This window comes from Emydura macquarii, unplaced genomic scaffold (assembly GCF_026122565.2).
Source record: "Emydura macquarii macquarii isolate MOO-44397 ecotype Brisbane River unplaced genomic scaffold, CSIRO-AGI_Emac_v2 contig_3390, whole genome shotgun sequence".
In the NCBI taxonomy this organism is placed as follows: domain Eukaryota; kingdom Metazoa; phylum Chordata; order Testudines; family Chelidae; genus Emydura; species Emydura macquarii.
Genome location: NW_027133527.1, coordinates 1,338,098 through 1,358,936, shown reverse-complemented (window position 1 = coordinate 1,358,936; position 20,839 = coordinate 1,338,098). Strand labels below are relative to the sequence as shown.

The 20,839-nt window shown below is 48.0% G+C and overlaps 1 protein-coding gene across 2 annotated transcripts in view; it reads left to right on the top strand.

Moving 5' to 3' along the window:
• MAP2K3 (mitogen-activated protein kinase kinase 3) overlaps window positions 1-20,839 on the top strand; it is a 48,499-nt gene that overhangs the window by 6,297 nt on the left and 21,363 nt on the right. Inside the window, exon 1 of one of the 2 annotated variants that reach the window (XM_067534327.1) lies at window positions 13,712-14,394. The exons of the other annotated variant lie outside the window; for it this stretch is intronic. Within the exon in view, the coding sequence (XP_067390428.1) occupies window positions 14,379-14,394 (16 nt within the window). The 5' untranslated portion in view covers window positions 13,712-14,378. Of the gene's footprint in view, window positions 1-13,711; window positions 14,395-20,839 lie in introns of those variants that run through there. 2 annotated transcript variants of the gene reach the window in all.

Sequence of the window (20,839 nt, the reverse complement as noted above, 5' to 3'; positions counted from 1 at the left end):
AGGGTTAGAAGAAATGTGTTTAATTTTTCTTTGCAATGGGGCTTGAATTGAAATTAGACTCGTATTAAAGGGCAGCTGTATTTCAGGAGAGACAGAAAAATCATCTGTGAATGAGCTGCTGGTTTCCTGGCAATATGTTCTACCCTGATGTAGGTAAATAAAGAGTGTGATTTATTTAACACTGACTAGTTCATCCGACATTTTTCGGCACTGCACCCCTTGGTTTGGTCATTCTGTCCTCCACGTGGAATGTAGCTAGGTTAGATGCATCATGCAAGTCAATGGGTTTAAACTCCTAAGCTGTCATGTAAAATCCAGACTGTTCCTACAGTTATTGCAGCTGATTAAAAATAAAGGACTCAGATCTGAGGCTCCTTTTGTATCCAGGCTTTGCAGTGGCCTTCTACACAGTGAATGCTGTAGTATGGAGGGACAACAGGGGATTTTAGCTCTGAAACCACAAAAGCAGGAGCAGTCCCTTTTTTCCGGTTTGACTGTATTTTAATTTAGTGTTCGAGATTCATTTTAACCATTATAAGGCATAGAGAAGCGCTGTTGCTCTCTCTCTCTCTGTGCACTGCTCCTGCTGTGTTGCACTGTGTCTATTACCATGTCACAGACCGGAAAAACTCTTTTGGAGCCAGTGAAATACTTTGCTTAGACATCCTGCATTTCCGATTGTGCACTGATGCTCTATTTCACAGGCTGGCTGGATACCACTTAATATTCATAAGGGCTGTACTTAGCGTGGGATTTTGACTGTGATACAGGTGTAGGTAAGAGGATGATCTTAAGCATCTGTTATCACCTGAATCTTTCCAGTGCCTTCAGACTCTGCTGTCCCTGTCCGTCATGCTGTTTGCTGAAATGGCTGCTTTGTTGTGTCTCTAGAATGGAACTTTTTTTTTAGGAGGATAGGTTGTTGGCCTGTTGTTCAACCCCACCCTGGAGGACCAGTGGACTGCTTTTTGTTTGGCTGGGGCAGTCCTACCAGGAGTTCAGCGCTCCTCCCAGCATAGTTCTGAGGGTGGTTGGAACACACAAACCTTCCCGCTGCATCAGGGTGTCATCGCCAGGGAAGGAACCTGTTATGATGACCATTGGATACTCCTCCTTTCTTCCTACCTTGTCAGGTCAGAAAACAGCTACCCTTCCCTCCCCATCGCTGTCTTCCTTTGCATCAGGAGCATGCGAGCCATGAGACACGAAGGCCTTGTCTTCACTGCTAAAAAAGCTGTTTTTTACACGTCAGGGTAACTAACGTGCATGAGTTATTGTAAGGCAGAAAGACAGGGAAGACCGGGTACTTGAGTTTTTCTTCAAGCTAAACTCACCCAGGTCAACCCCTGGCAGGGGTAGAGTGCTGACCTTGTACTGTGTCTTCAGGGTATTTTTTTTACCTCTGGCTAGCGCCAGTGCATTAGTTGCCCCAAGGTAAAACAATGCAGTCATACTACATGTCAAAACACCTCCCTATCCAGCCTTTGAGAAGGGCAAATGTTCAGTGCAATCTTGCTGCTTTCCTTGCTGCTGCTTTCATAATGCTTTTAAATGAGAAATATGAAAACATTTTTGATTCCTGGGTTTTAAGGCCACCTGGTCTGACTTCCTGCATAGCCCAGGCTAGAGAATTTCACCCAGGAATTCCTGCATCAAGCCCAGTGGCTTGTGGTTGAACAAGAGCATATCACATAGAAAGACACCTGATCTCGATTTTAAAGATTCCAGGTAATAGCTGGGTCTCTTTTATAGCACTTTTTGTCAGTAGATCTCAATACTTATCTTTACAACGTCCATATGGAAGTGCTATTGACGGTATTTTTACAGGTGGGAAACTGAGGCTAAATAACTCACCCAAGGTCACTCAAGAAGTTTGTGTCGAAGCAGGGACTTGAACCAGGATCTCCCAAGTCCTAGGTTAATGACCCAACTACTGGGCCATCCTACCTGTCTAATGGAATTGTGACCGAATTTAGACTCTTCGAAATGATCTTTATCCAAAATATTCCTCCCACCCCCAAAATTAAACACTGCAGGAGTTGTCTGATTTGTGCTGTCTCTGCAGTGGGGTATGGCAACTCCAGGCTGGGAAGAAAATGACACTGCTTTGCTATTTTTCCCGTTCTCCTGCCTACCTCCTCATGAGATGGTATCATGGCTCCTCCTACCATGAAGCAAAGAGAAGAGAGTCTGTCAGTGATGTGCAGTGTAAAGGCTCAGCTGGCACCTGCTGTGGTAGAGACTTCCAGAGTGAAACAAGATGTGGGGTGCATAATATAAGTGAATTAGCTCCACACACTGCAACCTCCCTCCTTCCTGCCAAGGGTTCGTGTACACTAGGCCTTTTAAACCTTAGTTAACGGAGTGACTTGATAGCACCTTTTGCAGAGGCTAGTGTGTGGTAGATGCTCTCCAAATATTTGTTCCAGGCCACAAATTTCAAAACCTTAACAAGTTTGGATGTATTTAACAATCCGTTAACTCCAGATTAAAAAAAGTCTAGTGTAGACCAACCCCAAGAGGAGGCAGGATGGGGAGGAAACAGTGTTTGTAGAACATGCAACCCCTCATCTCCCCTTCCCTCCTCGCCCCCCAAAAAAGTTCTAGTGCTGGAAAGGAAACCTCACAGTGCACAATACAAGTAATTTCCCAGAAGAGATGCCTAACCTTAGACTGTGGTTTGGCACTAGTGTCTGGCAGAGCTGAGTACAGCTGCTAGTGCCAGATAAAGTTACAGGCGTGTGACGTCACAGTTGATTGTTTCCAGCAAGACTATGGCTCTCCCTGTCCAAGGAAGTGTTAGGAGCAGAGTGTGTCACTTTCAGGCAGTCGGTGATGCATGTCCTGTTTGTGTGCCAGACGAATGTACTCTTGTGGTGTTGGCTTTGAGACTTTTGGCACCTTCTAGGAATATAAAAATAGTAATGCAACTTTTGATTTTTCTGGAGCTCTTTATGGTCCCAGCAGAGCATGAGGATGAATTTCTGACGGGGGGGAGGGCAGGGGCAGTTGATCTTGAGTCCGGGATACGAGGTTTGAATAAAGCATTGGGTAAAAGCTGCTGCTCTTTAGTTTATGGGGGAGGCAGACATTATGGAGAGTGACATGCAGGTAAAGGTCTCTTAACACTGGAAATTGATGCTGTCCTTCACCATTGGGCTCCAACATAGGATTGTGGTAGAGGAGTGTCTTTGTAAGAGATCTTGCCTGCATCTTCCTTTCCATGGATGCTAAGATAGGAGAGGATAAAACGCCCTGTGTGGTTATACTGAGCCTGGTCTACATACTGTGCTCATACTGATCTGAACATATTTTGGGTAGGGGTGCTCCTTTTTATATGTATAGATAAGTGATATAGCTAAGGCCATATTGTCGGCATAGCTATACTGGTGGAAAGGTGCTTGTAGTCCAGTCAATTTATGAGTAAGCTATGCCAGTATAAGCACCTATTTACTGGTATAGCTGCACACTAATTGATTGTACCGCTTTAACTAGATCTATTTCTACACCCACATATTTAAAGCAGTACAAAAATGTGTGTAGACCAGCCCTGAGTAGCAGCACATCTGGGGGTTCTTCTGGTCCAGTTGTAAGTCTCTGAAGTTTATTATGAAGATGATCAGGGCCTCGTGCGACTAGTAAATACAACTCACCATGGCAATATGGCAACTCAAAGTACAAACCAAAGGCTGGGGAGGTGGTGTTCACGTTCTGCTATAAGAGCTGGCAGGTGGTAGTTTGAGGAACCATAAATGTGCTGGGTCAGGTCATTGGATGAGGCAACATTGGGGGTGTCTGGGAAATACCTGCCCAGCTAGTCCAGACTTGCAGATAAGTATTACTTCATGATGTATGTGTATAAACACCATCTTACTATGGACTTAATGGGGACAGCTGAAGAAGCAGTCTTCCTGCACTGGTCAAGAAAATCCATTTTGGCAGATTCTGCTACAGGTGCTATTGCCTGTCTGGGCTGCTTTCTGGGCTCCCTTGATGATCTGCAGACACAGCACAATCATTGTTCGAGAACAGAATACCTGTGTGTTCCCTGGTCAAGGCATTTGGCTGTATACCTCAACGCAGCCAAGTAGGTATCCGCTCTGACTGCGTGCATCTTTCTGTGCAGGGTTTCCTCACGGATTGTGCGGTTAAAGCTAGCGTGCTTATTCTGTTATTGAAGGGGTAACTGTTCCATTTGGTTAATTATCTCCTTTGTCTTTCGGAGCTAGGTCTCTTCCCTGGAGCCATACTGGTTGTCAGAGCTTGCAAGCTGAGCAGGATTAGGCTTAGTCAGTAACCAAATGGGAGACCTCCAGGGATCAAAGCAGGAGATCGTATTGATCCGGGGCATTTCTTCCGAGCCATCACGGTACCAGTGCCTTTGCATTCTGCAGGGAGCTGTGATGAAATGCAAAGACCATGTTCCTTACTACTTGTTACTAAGGGTGACAGGACTCTTTCCGCAAGAGACCAATATGCTTAACCCACATTCTCTCAAAAAAGCACAATCTGGCTCGTTAAATTCCCCATATAGGCTGTGGCGACGGTCCGTTCCTGTCCTGTAGTGCTGCTGCGAGTTGTCTTGCAGCCGGGGGTGAAGGGGTCGTTTATAAATCCCTTGCCTACCTAGAGCTCAACTAATGTTTGAAACCCTTTGAGATCCTTGGTGAGGTGTCCTAGAAATGCACAGCTGTGATTGCTTCCTCTGCCGCAGATGGCACAAATACAGCCATTTGCCCGCATCTGGAAAACCATTTCCATTATCAAAAGTTGCATCGTAATGACTGTGGTCTTTTTAAACGTGTCCCGTGTATTGACTGGTGTACTAGGGTCTCCCTGGCCTTTCTAGAAGTAAAGCTGGCCCACCATTTCCACCTAGCATTGCCTGTTTAAATCATAGCGTGTCAGCAGGCTGCACTTCCTGTTGTGACTCCTTTTTCCTATTGGTTGACAAGCTGAGTGTTCAAAGAAACCAAATAAAGCAACAGTATAAAAGCGGCTGCAAGCTGCCGGGATGAGCGGTGGTGTGTGGGTGGAGGTGTTGTGAATGGGATCAGTGCAGGCCTGAGCGTAACAGTCTCGGCTGGGTGTTCGCTTTAGCTCTCTGGCAGAGCTTGGATTTCTTAAGGCTTGAGGCCATGCTGCTATTCTGGCTGATGCTCTCTCCCTGTGTTTTAATGCCTGGAGTATACCGTGCTCCGCTAAGGGAGATTACTGGTCTCAGGCCTGCACATTCCCTTCATTCACTCTTTATGATCTGTTCTCACTGGTTTATGGTCTCCAGCTTTAGTGAGACGTAGAATGCTGCCTCCGGCTTTGAGCAGGCTCGCTGCTTACCCTGGCAATACGCTGCGTGGTGGAGAGGGGCCACGGTGGGGCTGAGAGAACTGGAACTGCCAATGCAATGCCTAGGATGTCCCACTGAGGGCCGTGCGTTAGCTGTGGTCTCTTTGCCCGAATGCTGCGGTAAAATCGGGTCTTTGCCCAGCTAGTGCTTCTATCAGGTACTAAACAGAACTCAGCCACTGCCTTCTGTGAGCCTCTGAAGTCTTGGTCAGTAGTTGTAAACGTGGGCAGGTGACTTGAGTGTAAAGTGGCAGAAGGTATCTTAATATAAGTAGGAGGAAAGTTGTAAGTGCATTTTGTTTGAATCCAAACTTTATCGGCCTCCACACATTCCTTATTTAGACGCGTCACCACCTTCCGTTCTCTAACTGGTTGTCATTCTGACCACCCTGCTGTTGTCTGACTCCTTTTTTGTGCATGGAGTCCAAGTCGCCAGGAAAGTTTGCAAGTTTGCCCTTGAGTTTTGGCTTCACTAGGAGTTTCTTGTGCAGTAATTGTGGGTTTTCCCACCTGAGAATTTTACCCATGGCTTCCCCTCAGTGAGCCCTGCCTGTAACAATTGCATGGAAGAGAGCCAACATGGTTTTTTTTCCCTTTTAATCTTTCAAAGTTTGACTTCTGTACGTTCCATTCCACCGCCGTGTCTTTACTCCACTTCCACGTTCCTCCCTGCAGAGTGGCCCACTCCGAGACGCTTCTAGGCTTATTTCATACAGGAAGCTTCTTTTTCTTTTAAAAGCATGCCTCTCCTAGGGCTTGCCTAGGACTTCCCAGTGATTGCAGGCTGCAGCCGAGACAGCTATGTTGACTCACAGCCTGCTAGACCTTGACCCAGGATGTGAGCCTGACATGTTGGGACTAGTCTGTCTGCCTGGCAAAGGCTATATCCCCAGAGCAGCATGACAGTTGTTTAGAAAGGATTTTATACAAAAATTCCTGCAAAGCTGAGCGCTTATTTCCACATGACTTTGGGAAACTCTGGGCAATTAGAATGAGCGGAGTTGAGAGACGGCAGCGATCGGGGCAGAAAATCGTGACACTTGCATAGCCAACTGCATCTCTCTCTAGAGCCTTCCCCTGTCTAGGGTAACCTAGTGCATCCTGGCGCAGGCCGTGATGTTGGCATTTGGAAACACTGGTTGAGGGCTTAGGTGTCTTTTCCCTTACACACGCTTAGACCCTGATTCACCAAGGACTTGAAGCACGTGAGCAGTGCCATTGACTTTCCTGGGACTACTCTTCTCCTTAAAGTCAAGCACGTGTCTAAGAACCTTGTTTTTTCTTTTAATTCTTGTTGCCTCATTGCTGATGAGGTACATGGGCCAAGCTGGGCGCTTACCTCCTTCATTAGGACTTGGTAGCATTACCTGTTCAGTGGTTAGGATTAATGCCCATAACCTGGCAGTTGTTGAATGCAGAGCTTTGTATGTGGGCGTGGAAATGCTGCTGTCCGAAGGTGAAAGCCAGGGGCTGCTTGTGGAGAACTGGACAAAGTATCATCTGCTCTGTGTAGCGTACAAGACTTGACGGAGCCTATTAAAGTATCTGTGCATAAAAACCTATTGGAATATAGTGGGGAAAGGAAATTTAATCCCAGTTGGTTTGATATGGGAAATGGTGTCTAAGATATAACAGCTAGTGTAAATGAAGTGGGAGATGTACAAGATATGATCAGTTATAAATTAAAAAGAAATGCAATGCGGCATCAATCTGTCTGCAATGAACTGTGAGATCAGCAGCCCAGTTTGAATTCTTTCCCTCTCTAATAAAAGCGGTAGAACGTCAGATTTACAAGTACCTCGGGACTGGAGATTGTTCGTAACACTGAAATGTTTGTAACTCTGACCGGAACAGTATGGTCGTTCTTTCAAAAGTTTAAAACTGAACATTGACTTAATGCAGCTTGGGAACTTTATTTTGCAGAAAGAAAAATGCTGCTTTTAACCATCTTAATTTAAATGAAACAAGCACAGAGACAATTTCCTTACCATGTCCAATCTGTTCTAAACTTTCCCTTTATTTTTGTAGTAGTTTATGTTTAACACAGCACTGCACTGTGCTGTATTTGCTTTTTTTTCTTTTGGTCTCGGCTGCCTGATGGTGTACTTCTGGCTCCAAATGAGGTGTGTGGTTGACTAGTCAGTTCGTAACTCCGAGACTCTGCTATAATCAAAGCCACCGTCTGTCTCCCGCAGGAGGGAAATGATGCAGCCAGGAGCAAATGAATATCATTTTCTCCTCTGAAGATGTAAAGTGAAGTCCTTGGGTTATGCCCAAATAAAAGTAGTAGTGATTCCTTTGACAGATCGTCATTGGAAGCAGAGAAAAAATCCTCTGTAGTACCACTGTTAACCAAAAGACTTTCACTTGTGGTGAGCTCTGCTTAGTTCTGTCTGGCTTGTGTGTCTTCTCAGCCTCTCCTGGCTGCGGAAGGTTGTCTTAGTGAGAACAGAATCAGACAACTGATTGTACATGTGGCATCTCCTTGCTCATCAGCAAAGATCCTGGGTCTGTGGAGTTCCATGCACCAATATACTTTTACTGCAGGACCCATACCCCTGTGAAACTGAGCTGGATCCTGTACTGGATCCTATGCATCATTGATGGGGGTGACGTGTAGGCAGGCCTGCTGGATTCATGGATCCCAAGCCTGCTGGATTCATGGATCCCAAGCCAAGTTCACAGTGCCAGCAGTTAGATAACAAACCAAAATGTGTCCACTGCGTTGGAGCTGGAGTTGCTGAGAAGTAATAACCACGCCAGTGATGCCATAGTTACAAACCCAGAAGGGGAAACTTCCCTCTAAATTCTCCGTGCAGCTGCCTGCCTTGTTCTTAGACTGGAAATTGCTTTTCTGAAGAAGGGCCTGATGTGGTCTCGGAGCCAGACAGAACACCTGTGTTTGTTTTTATTGTGCCTCTGACCTGCTTTCAGGGATCACAGCTGCAGATGGGGAAAGCTTGCTCTTTCTTCACCCAGCTCCATTCGCTATAGCAGGTGTCCAGTCAGCTTTAAACTTGCAGCAAAGATGAAAAATCCCTCTCCACTTTTCTTTGGAAGCAGTCGAGATATAAATGAGCTGCTGGCTTTTCAGACTCTCCGTACAAGCCCCTCTGTGCATATGTACCTTTCTGGACTTGAAGTGAGGTAGGGAGAGAGATTATGCTTAGAATAGTGTTTTTAAAAACGCTTTGCTTTTCTCTTATTCCGTCTTGCTTGCCTTCGCTTAACAATTAAGACACACTTGGGCTGGGATTGCTTTCCAGATCTTTGTCTTGGGGCTTCAGGCCAGCCCCCTTTCCGCTCCCGTCCTTCCCCCAAATGTGTGCGCAGCTGGCTCAGTGTAGCCCGCCTTCCTGTCACAAGAGATCCCTCGTAATTCTGAGAACAGTTTACTCTTTAGGGCTAGCTGTTTGGTGCAAGCGTGCAGATGGGAGGTTGCAAGGGGGTGATGAGTCTGCAAGCTGGGGCTGCGCATTTCCTGACTCGAGCTTGCACTAAGGAGCTGAGAGGTTGGACTGTCAGTCGTGGGTTCCGGAGTCAGCCTCTTCGGAAGCCTGTCAGCCAGGGGCAGTCTCACCCCTGGATGGGTCTGCGTTAGGAAGATGCTTAACGAGGTCTATATCCGAGCTTCAAGCAGGGGGACCAGGCCCAACTGGTTGGGAGCGGTAGGAATAGGAGAGGGAGGCAGGTGGTTTAAAGCTATAGTGCTGTGCGCCGCTGTAGACCCGATAAGAGCCAAGTCTTAGGTCAGAGCACTTCTGTTTGTGGGAAGAAGCATTGCCAACACGGCTGCTCCGAGCAAGCGCTTTGGGAAAGGGATCTCCTGCGAGCGCCTGCCTCCGAAGGCCAGAGAACTAACTAGCTTGGAAATCCCAGCCGTAGAAAGGGGCACTGATGTAAGGCGTCATCGGAAGAGCTGAGGATGCAGATGGGCATGGCTGCCCTGGGCCCTCTGCCTTGAGCATCGGAGCACCCAAGACGTTATCTGCCGTAGCCATGCATCTGGTCATCGTACTGAGCTTTCGTATAAGCCCTGTTGCAAAGCTGCTTAATTCTTAGCACATATATCGTGTGTTGCATATTTAAGGCAATGTACAAACACCACCAGCTTGCGATTCCTCACTTCACTACTTCCTAGCAGTGACCGGTCTCCAGTATAAGTGGGAAGCATCCTAACCGCTTTGGATCGGATCCCAGGGGTGTGATTACAGCCCTGTGTGTTCTCTAGTTCTGAGGCTCCAGAACCAGCCCTGTGGTTGAGCATCTCCGCTTGCGTTTAAAAAACAAACCAACCCACAGCCTCTTTTTCCTAGCGCTCATGGCTGTGCAGGTAACCTGGAACCTGTGAGAATGTAACAATGCACTGGTGTCCTCTTGAAAGTGCAGCTGGCCCAAATCAGTAGCTCAGACAGGTGTGATCTGCTCCATACATGTTGATGGGGCATTAACTCTGAAATCTAAAGCAGGCAACTTAAACGTCAATATTGTGAGCCACTTTGCTGCTGGCCACGTTCAGCAGGAACAGCAGCTGATGTGCTTATCCCACAATCCCATGCTGCTTCCAGGTCCCCAAATCTCCAGCGGCATCTGCCAAAGTCCCTGGTTTTCCCCTGACTTCCAGCCGCTGCCTAGCAGTCAGGCATTGTCAGTACGATGATCTGTTATGTTGAAAACCGGGAATATGGGCACAGCATAGCATTGACTTGAATATTCGAATAACTAACCCAGAAGCGACTGTATTTTTGTACTGGATTCACTTGAAAGCCTCTATTTAAATAAAGCGGCTGCAGAACTTCTAGTCTGCCAGGCTAGCGTGCAGCAGAATCCACGGGCCTGGCTGTGGTGGGTTGAGGTGCGGCTTGCTAGAGCACAAGACTTTGACTGTGACGCATGGATTGTTGGGTTTCCTTTGCATGGGGGCACACTCCGACCCTGTAGAGCATCAGTGTTACATCCTGCACAGGGGAAACTGCAGCTGCCTTACAGTCGGTGCACTATGTGCCCATCACTGTTGTAGAGGGTTAAAAGCCCAGTATAGTACAGCATCTTGTAAGGATTGTCTGTTGCTGGGAATAGACCGTTCTCTCTGACTGTTCTTCGGTTGTAGAGCAGCCTAGAAAAATCCGCTAAGAGGAATGTTGCTACATCAAGCTATAACATTGCATTTTTATTGGCGGATAGAGAAATGTTGACAGGTTCTATTGAAACCAGGCCCCCTTTCATAGCTAGAACAATTTTGGGGGGACTCGATTATGGTCCCTTTTACGAAACCTTTCTGTGCAGTTATTGGTTCTTGAGTGCAGCCGACTCTGTGTGGATACAGATGTGGAAGCTGAATTTTCTGATAAGCGACCTTGACATTTCCCAAGTTGAGCTTCCGTAGTATTTTAATTGCAAGGTCTTTATCCCAACAAGAGCTTAAGGAATCTGTATGGTCATGGTTTCTTCTCTTGCTCAATTCTGATGGCTGTTTAACTATCCCCTGGCCCCCAGCCTCCTAATCTATCTAATCCAGTGTTTCTTAACCTGGGGGTTTAGAGGGGTCGCAAGTGCAGAGCTGGTATTGGGGGTGGCAAGAAAGGCAATTGCCTGGAGCCACAGGGGCTCCATGAAACTAAGTTACATGCCTCAGCCCCGTGGGGGTGGGACTCAGGCTTCAGGGGTACAGTAGTTTGGAAAGGTTAAGAACCACTGATCTAATCAGTTCCTGTTTATATTGGTTTGTAATAGCACTTAGCAGCTCCAGTCCTAGAAGGCATTGTGCATGGCCCTGTACAAACACAGAACAAAATGACAGTCCCTGTCTATTTAGTCTAAAAAGTCCTGTGTTTGTACATAGAACTGGATGAAATTTTTGGTTTTAAAAAAAAATGGAGATTTGGGTCAACCAAAAGATTGAGACTTTTTGTCAAATTTGCCAAATTATTCCACTTGAAAACGGGGTCAGAATAAGTGTTTAGTTCAACTGCAAGATAATTATTTAAACCTTTTTTGATTTGGTTAGTGAACTGAAATATTGGTTCTTTGCACAGCTCTGGCTGGAAGATCTGTTTAGCATTGCCTTATGTTTCTTATTTTAAGGGACTCTTAATCCTTGTCCCTCCGAAACATTTAAGGGGTGGGAAATGGACCCTTCTTACCATCATAAAGTTGTTGGTGTTAAGGGGCCAGCTATTACTAATTTCTTAATTTTTTTCCAAAATCTCTGGATCTTCCATATGTGTCTTCAGTTTTCCTTGCTTAGGTATTAACCCTGGCTAAGTATTTCCAAATCATATTTGCTTGCAACCTTTTAGAGGGGAAGGGTGGTGTGGAACAGGCCTTTTGTTGGGAGAACTCTGTTTTAGATCACTGCTATGTTCAGAGTGTGCTCTTCCACTTAGTGGTGGCTGCTGTTGTGCGGGAGATTGCATGGACTCTGAAAGCCAAGAAAATTGCAGATTGGCTGACTAGTTGGAGCAGACTGAGTCAGGAGGACTCTGCTTTGTATTCCCAGCTCTGCCATGAACTCGGTTGGTCAAGTTCGTCACATCCATTAAGGTTGAACCTTTCATAGCTTTGTAATGGGAATGAGATGCGGGAAGGTAAATCTGGAGCTTCTGTTCATTGTCTCGTAACACAAAAACAAGGGGGACACTCAGTGAAATTGAAAGTGTTAAATTCAAAGTTGATCAAAGGAAACACTTTTTCACACTGTGTAAATAGACGGTGGAACTCTTTGCCACAGGAAGTTGTTAAGGCCAAGAACTTAATAAGATTCAAAGATGGGTGGGCTGATGGGTGGGGATAACAAGAACATCCAGAGTTGTCATAATTATTGCTAAAAAATTGGGGAAGGGATACTAAACCCCATGCTTCAGGAGCTTACACCAGTCTCCATGTTAGAGATCAGGATGAGACCAAGTGTGAGCGGCAGATAATACCACATCTTCCTCATGAATCATCCAGTGCTGGATGATCTCAAAGACAAAGAGATGGATTAGATGGATCTCGGGTCTCATCCCGATTGGCAGTTCCTGTTTTAAGAGGCTTTGAAAATCTCAGCCCGAATCTATAGCCTAAGGGTATAAATCCCACTAAGAAAACATCCTTTCCAGTCATTTTGGGCCATGCTACAAACGCTACTTAAAACTAGAGCAGCCTTGTTATGTGAATATGTACAGTTATCTCCATCTCTGACCTTTCTTTCATCCAGTGCTCATGGTCCAATGTCGCCTGCATAATTAGCGAATATTTCATGAGTGAATCAGGTATGTTTCTATTCCTTTAAGGAAAAGAAGGAACTTGGTGCAATATCTTTCCCAGGCTGACTTGTGATGAAAACAAACAAAACCACGTGCTTATCAAAGCTTGAATCTGGAGCCTAAGTACAAGGTTGGCTTCCTTGGTGTGGTTTGAGGGACAGGAGAAAATAAACATGCTTTGGCACCTATTGTTCGTATACATTTGTGGAAAGATATTGAGATTTCACCTCTACCCTCCCAATTCCTTATTTACAAGCACAGAACGTACAATGATTTTCTTGATTTATTTTACCACCACGGCTGTCATCCTGCAATGGTAATGGAATGATGTTCCCACTATTTGTTGTGGTAATAGTTGTCAGAAGCACAGCAATTTGCATGTCACCTGCTATATAAATAAATACAGACTCTTTCTTCCCCTTGTGCTTAGCACAGACACCCTGGCCATAAGCAATGGTCTTGATGTCTGCCTGATTTCTTCAGCATAAATACTGCCATGACTCGGTGCTCCTTCATCTGACTAACTTTAAACAAACCATTTGTTTCCCCCCCCCCCCCCCACCTCTATGTTATTGTCATGGCAGTCACTTGCAGTTCTTTGCTAGGGCAGCTGGTGCTTGCCTGCTTGGAGGAGCTTCCTTTCATTGCTGACACACACAGGTTGCAATGTGGACTGGGATGCAAAGCTTGGCCGGGTGAGGTGAATCACTAGGGAGAGCAAGGCATTTTGCATGAACAGGAATGTCACAGTTGCACAACTATGTGCATTTGAAAACACAAAACCCGAATGCTACGTTTTTGTATATGTAAGAAGAAAAAAAGAAGTTTGGTGTATTGTCAGTTTCTGTTGCAGTGCCTTTAATTCAAGGAAGCCCCTTTTAAGAAGACAGGTGGAAGTGTAAGCAAACACAGCTTTATGTTTATAAGCCTTCTTCTTTTGCCTTTTTTCTCTGACTAGTTCTCACTGTTTGCATTTTGCTTTAGTTAGAATGCAAGCACCCTGGGGCCGGGGCCAGGGCCAGTCCTTTTTTCAAATGAAGCACGCACCGTGTCAGTCATGGTCTGTGCTGCATGGCTAAGGGGGATCCCCCAGCTTTATGGAAAGGGGGATGGAGTTCTAATCTGCTCTTTCCGCATTGTGCCCATTGCTGTGCATGGTGACACAAAAACTACCAGGGAGACCTGACATTAGCCTGTCTGCACAGCGGTCACGTTTAAGTGTTCCATTATTGCCTATGAGCTGAAATCCTCTGCATTTGGTTTGAAGGGGTGTGTCTGTAAAAGCTGCCTTTTAAAATCCAGTTTAATGATCCACTTTGTCCAGAATGTGTCCTGATGGGATGCATTTTAAAAATCCTGTACTTCAATGGCCTCCATAATTGGCTCTGGTCCAGTTTCCTGTTTGATGTCATGTGCTATTTCATTGCTGCAGCTTTTACAACTGTTGAGCTTTCAAGTGTAATCTGAGCTGAAACTGGCTAACTTCAGCAGCTGCCTGTGAAGGAACACTGCACTCTGCCATCTCTGTCTTTTCCTCTTCCTCCAGCGCAGGCAGGCTAGAAAACTCAGAATGATCTAATTGCTTCTGCTCTGTGCACGGGGTGTCGGGGGGAGCAAAGAGAGATCATCGCACAGGGCTGTCGAGTCTTTTGTGCCATGCATTCTTTTTAAAAATAAGCGGTGCTGTTTGCAGCAAGCTCTCTGCATTGAATCCTGCAGACATTTTCCCCCCACGCCTCAGCTGCTTCAAGGCGTGCCGTTTCTGTTCTTCATTTCTGGGAAACCATGGACAAGAAACAAGGTATATGTTGCAATTTCCAAAACACGTGGCGGGGGAGATCTAAAGAGCAATTCAGATGTTGAAAGGGACTGTGGAACTTGGTCATTTTATTCCATGCGGTTATTCTGTGTAACCTTGCTCAGAGGGATCTGTATTTGTGGTCAGTTAGCTATTTTTAAAGATACTGGAAACTTGCATACGTTGGGGCGTTGGTTTGAAATGCCAGCTGTAGGTAGACAGGCCAGCATGAGCGTGGAAAAGTCTGCAGGGTATAAAGCTAAGTTTGTGCTTGCTTTTTTTTTTAAAGCATTTGCCAAACACAACGGGCTTTCCGTGTGTTTTGCACAAATATTCTTGTGCTGACAAGAGAAGTCCCATTGTACTAGGATTGTGTGTGAATGCTCAGCATGGAACCTGCAGTTCAGAGCTGTGATTCAGCAGAGGTTAACAGGTGACTTTTTTTTTTTTTTTTTTTTTGGGTTCGGCTGCAGGCAGCTCTGACTGGAAGGGGCTTTTTATGAACTGCTTTTTTCCTCCTCCCGGTTCACTTGTTGCGCTTTGTTTTCTACTTCTGCAAAAACTCTACAAAGATGCCTGCTCCTAAAAAGTGCCCGTTGGGGTGACTGACCGTACTCAGCATTCTTTTTCCACTGCTTTGATGGCTCTTTCCCGGCTGCAGAGTGGTGCAAATATTGCTAGGGCTCGCCGCTGGCAGGCGACTCCTGTGATCCAGCTCCCACCTTTGCTTCAGCTTGCTGTGCTTTTATCGAAGGAGGTTGTCACCTGCTCTGTAAGCTGGCCCTTAAGGCTGGCTTTTATCTGACTGTTCTTCTGTGGCCTGGATGAAACACAATGGGTTTCCCATCTAGCCGCCTTTGTTTGCATTTCTTCATCCCCAAATCAGTGATCTGACTGTCCTGCTCAAGGGTGAACAGAACTTGTTGGATACAAAATAAAATCCTTTGGACTGGGGGTGTTGCTAATCTCCCTTCTCTCACCCTCAAGTCAACTGGGGGGAAATGCTCTAGTTCTCTTCCCAGTTCTCATCTGTATGGTAGGGTGGGTTAGCGCTGCTGTCCTTCCTCTGCACAGTGCCTTCCCTGGGGCTGACACACGGGAGTGCAGAGGCTGTGAGGCAGCAGAGGTTGCATTTCAAAGGTCAGCTCAGTCAAATAGCTTTATTTACCGTTCTTAAGATTTGTCCTGCCAGTTTCCACCCACGTCTGCAGGGAAGGGGATGATAAAGCCGGTAGGGAGAGGTACCACACAATGGGACTTGGGGAGGGAGGAATGCCCTTCCTGAAAATATATATGGAGGTGGAATTAAACAGCTCTAGGGAATGTAACTGACTGTTTTTGTCTTTATCAAGATTATGGCATGAGAAATTCAGTAGGTAGCTTTTTCTAGGGAGGGAGGGAGTTCGTCTTTCAGCCTAAAGGATGCAGATATGTGCCTGTGATGACATGCTGGGGACTCGAATCCTGCCGGCACGAGGAACTCCTGCCAACGTTTCCCCTACACTGGTGCAACCAATGGTAGCTCTGCTCAGAGCGGTGTGAGAGGACGTGGTAGTCAGTGTGCCCGTTCCTTGTCTGCACAATTTCCTCGATCAGTAACATCTACATCAGCAGAGCTGCACCCGTGCAGAGAAGAACTTACTGTTGTTCTCAGCGTAGATATACCCGGTGGCAGCTGAGAACTTGCTGTTGGACATGTGGTGTTTGTGTGTCTCTAGGAACTTGACTGAGTTAGATGATGCTTATGAGCCTTTTGAGTTCTGCATCCCTGAAATCATGTCATTCTGATTACCGTCCGTCTCTTCGCCTCTTTTGAATTCTGACATGATCCTGGCAGCATATGGGCCCGATCCTTGGCTGGTGTAAATCGATGGCACCATGCTGAAGGCTGTGAAGCTACACCGGTGTACCCCAGCTGAGGATCTGGCCCCATGTTTCTCAAGCTGCTTGTGCTAGAGGTGAAAACACTGGGGAGCTGGGATGAGTCCAGGTTCTCCAGGGCAGCAGGAAGCATTTGTTTGTAGCTGTAGCGGATCTCGAAGTAGCAGCCTCTAAAACCTTTTAGGAATTCAAGTGTGTGGGAGAGAGGATAATCAAGATGACACATGTGGTTAAGAGCTGATATGTAGCCGCCTGCTGGGGGTGGAAACGGATGCTTTACCAGGAGCAGGTTAGGATGGAAAGTCTTGAGTTGCAGGGTTTTGTAATTCTCATCCCACTGTCTTTAAAGTCCTCTGGCCCCCCACCCCTTCCTTTGCCCTGAAATGGGATGGCCATATGCGTGTCAGGAGACAATCCCAGTGCACCTGGCAGGCTCCTGGGCTCATTAGACCCAGCTGTGGTCTTGGAGTTGGTCTGGCTGATCTTCGGGTTGTGTTGTGCTCTCGTTAAATACGTGTGTGCTATGGAGCAAGAGGCTGCATGCAGAACGCAGAGAGCCCTTAGAGGGTTACTGTTTTCCTCTTCCCCGGGAGAGCGCTAATGATCAAGCTTAGAATACAAGGATCAGCTGCACGTCACCGGCTCCCGTGTGAGTGGCGTGTGCATTGCAGCAGCTGGGTGTGTGGTAATCAGTGTGACTGTGAGTGCTGAGGGTAGGTTTTGTATCGGTGTTAACAGCACAGCCCGAGGAAGGGAGTTGGGTACGGAGCCTGGCAGTTTCTTCTTGATGACTTGGTTTAGTGGTTTTTAGAGCTACGCCAGGAAGTCCTTCAGGGCGTAGCTAGACTAGGGGGACCGTCACACACACGTTGCGTTGCTGCAGCTGTCTCGGTAGCCGTACTGGAGTAGATCACCCTCGTGCATGCCGCATTCGACGCTGAGGTAGCGCGGCTGTACTGCTGGTCTGCAGCAAATAGCTACAATTGGGGGAAGGGGGTGGGGAGATGGTTAAAGAAACTATAATGTCACCCATGTTCCCCAGTACAGACAGGTCCCATGCTTGTCTTCTAGAAGAGCGAGGGGCAGGGTTTCACCAGGAGCTCTGAAACCGTCCCTGAGAGCTGCCTCTTCAGTCTGTCTCTGTGACCGTAGCAGCTGGATGCCTCCGTCTTCAATGTATTTGTCCTTGCAAAACTCCTGTGAGGCCAGGCAGGGCTGTAATCTCCATTTTACAGATGGGAAACTGAGGTACGGAGGGTCTGTCTACACTGCAGTTAGACACCCGCAGCTGGCCCATGCCAGCCGACTCCGGCTCGTGAGGTAATTTAATTGCAGTGTAGCTGTTTGGGATCGGGTTGCAGCCCGCGCCCGAATGTCTGCTCTGCAATTAAATAGCCCCTTAGCCTGCGCCCGAGTCGGCTGGCACAGGCTAGCGGCGGGTGTCTAATGGCAGTGTAGGCAGACCCAGAGAGAATAGGGGTATATCTTCGCTGATGGCGGTGAATTCGCCGCCATCAGATCAATTTATCCGGATCGATTGAGCGGCAGTGGAGACCTGCTCAATCGATCTGGAAGGCGATGCAATAAAACCACCTCCCAAAAAAGCGTAGCGCTGCGTCGACGGGAACGCATTTCCCGTTGGCGCAGCGCAGTGGAGACAGCGTGCAGAAGAGAATTTAGCAAGTGGACATAAATTACGCAAGGTACGCAGAGTAGCTTGTGTAACTCCCGTTTACTACCGCCGAATTTCTTGTTAAGTATAGACCAGGCCTAAGTGACTTACCCAAGGTCATGCAGGAAGGCTGTGGCAGAGCTGGCTAGTGCCCTGAGCCCTGCACCATCCTCCTCCTCTGCCATTGCAAGAAGAATGGTCTCTGCAGACACACAATGTATTAAGTAACACAGTGCAGAGATGTCTGACTTTGAAGTAGATTGCCGCCCAGCTGCCTCCGGATGGACCCCTATGTCAGGACCAAGAGGGGCGTCTCCAGCGGGTCAGAGTGGTACATGGAGCCTGTGTAGGCACCGAATATGTCCATAGCACTGTGCTGCAGGGAAGCCTGTAGCATAGAAGCAGCATTGTATCTGCTGCTGGTAGTTACTATGGTAACTTGAGAGCAATAACAGTGGGTGAATGGGGCAGCAGATGGAGTAAGCAAAATAGCTGCCTTTAAACCAGATCCAGCTCGCTTCAGTTTCCAGCCGTTCCAGAGGCTTTTTAACAGCCACCTTCAGTTCTGGCTCCCAATGGGGCCTTAAACCAGCCTCCCTTTCTGTGCTCGTAAATGAGCGCAGCTGCAATTTTATGGGAATAATTATTTGCAGGTGCACACGAAAGGCATGTGGGTACCTCGTGGGTTTGCGGGGGGCATTCAGCGGATGTTGACTTGCCCTCATTTGTAGGCACCAAAAAAAAAGGGGGGGGGGGAGGCTGGTGTTTTATCAAGCCACACCAGCAGCTCTGAAAGGTGCCAGGTCCCATGTACAATTGTAGAATGACACGTGGGTCACTCCCTCCCCCAAAACCCACATCCCTGAGTGGCAGCTCGGTGCTAGCCGGAGCTGGACCTTGCACTCTGCACGACAGGACGGCAGTTTGAGATCTGGAATGTCACTCCATCTGAACTAGCCCTGCGAGGCTTCCACTGCCTTTATCAGTTAACTGGGACGGCTGAATGCACAGGGCAGGAAGCATGGGAGCAAAGGGCTGTCCTTTTGGGCAAGGTTGCATTCCATCGTTGGGGCCGGGGGTTGGGCAGGAGGCAGAGTTCCTTTCAAAGGCCCCAGCTGAGTGCAGCTCTGACATCCCTGCGGTTTGATGGATCTTAAGGATGTGCCAGACTTGCTGACTTTTGCCCCACTGCAGGTGAATTCACCACTGCAAGTGAATGGGACTTGTGCTCCCAAGTCAGGTAAGCCCATGTGGGAAATCCCACCCTAAGGGCTTTGCTAAGTAGGGAGTGGATTCAAGCACCTGTTTAAATTAAGCACATGCTGACGTGTTTTGCTGATTCGGGGCCGAAATGAAGCGCAGAAGCCCATGAGTCCTTGGCGTGAGCTGCAGCGGTCGGGGAATCGGGCAGAGCAGAGCGGTGACGCGCGCTGTCTTGGGTGGGCCTGCATTCGTGGCTGTGGGGAGAACACTCTGCGCCTGGAAATGCATGGCTTCTGGGGGCGACGCACGTCAGAGCTGGTGAAGGGATTTGTGTGGTGTTTCGTGTTTGCTCCTGGATTCAAGAGAGTATTCAGAGAAGTACCATCAGCATGTAACTCTCCCAGGGTTATTTATAGCTTCCCTCACCCCACCGAGCTCCAGAGGGGGTGTCAGTAGGGAAAGCTGCGTGCTAGCAAACCTGAAACTGCAAGGGCCGCAGTGTTGACAGCTCGCTAAACATAAGGCAGACTTTCCAGCCCGGCTCTTTCTGTTAGGAGCTGACCACTTGTCGTGCGCACTCAGGGGATCCCCGGGCATGTAGGACTCTTGCTGGCGAAGACGCTGGGGATTTCGTTGTGACACCAGTTACGGCTGCTTCCCTGATCCTCAAGTGTTGCAGCTGCACAGTGGGAATACACACGGGATCAGAGCTGACAGGCTGGTTTTGTGGCCGCATGATGGGGAAGGGGAGGCTAATAATAAGGGTTCCTGATTGATCCTGCCTCCCTGAGTGGGCCAGGCCGGGAATGCCGCTGGTGCAGAGTGCTTTGTGCTGGGCCGGGGGGAGAGGAAAGGGGGCTACCATGCACAGCAGTGTCCTAGTTGGTCTAGGAGAATTGACAGGCTCCAACGAGGGCTTCCACCAGGCCCTTTGAGCTGGAAGAGGCTTCTTCAGTGCTTGGACAGGGGTAGAGAACACCCCTGGGGAAGCCTTAACCTCTCCGTTGCATTGGGGCATGTACCCAGCTCGATGGTAGCAATGGTCATCAACCCAGCATGCCCTGTGGGGCAACTCACGGTGTCGCTGCTGCCAGGGAATCTTCCTGGGGCGAACCTCGGCAGCCAGAGTCCCTGGCGCAGTTGGCAATTGGGTGGCCAAAGACGGATGCCTTGCCCCACGCTCTAGCTCAGCGCTGTGGCGTACGTTTTCACCCGAGCACAGGGATTGCCTGTGACATGAGGCGGCTGCTCCATTTCGCTCCAGAGCAGGGGAGATGAAAGGCAGTGGGGTGGTGGAGGAAAGGCCTCGGATATCCAGTGGCTGCCCGAATAAAGTTTCCCTGCCCGCTGGTGTTTGTTTTGAGCCATGCTCCAGCCTGGTGTGAGAGCAGGTGGTGGTGTTAAGCCCTTTGACTGGGGTGCCAGGGGCTGGAATCCAACCTGGCATTTGCAGCAGCAGCTCATCAGAAACCTTCAGATCTGCTTTTTCCACACCCCCGCCCCCCCCCCTCCATGTTCTGAGCCATTAGCAAGGCTGCGGCTTGCGGGAGGAGGGCCAGACGAGAAGTGGCTTTCAGGAGTTCTTATTGTCGGGCGTCTGGTGCCGGCTGGTGACAGGCAGAGCAGCAGTTTGTGTTGGGAACACTTTGTACGTCTCGTCTGTCTGATCTGGACGCAGAGGGCTGTGGCAAT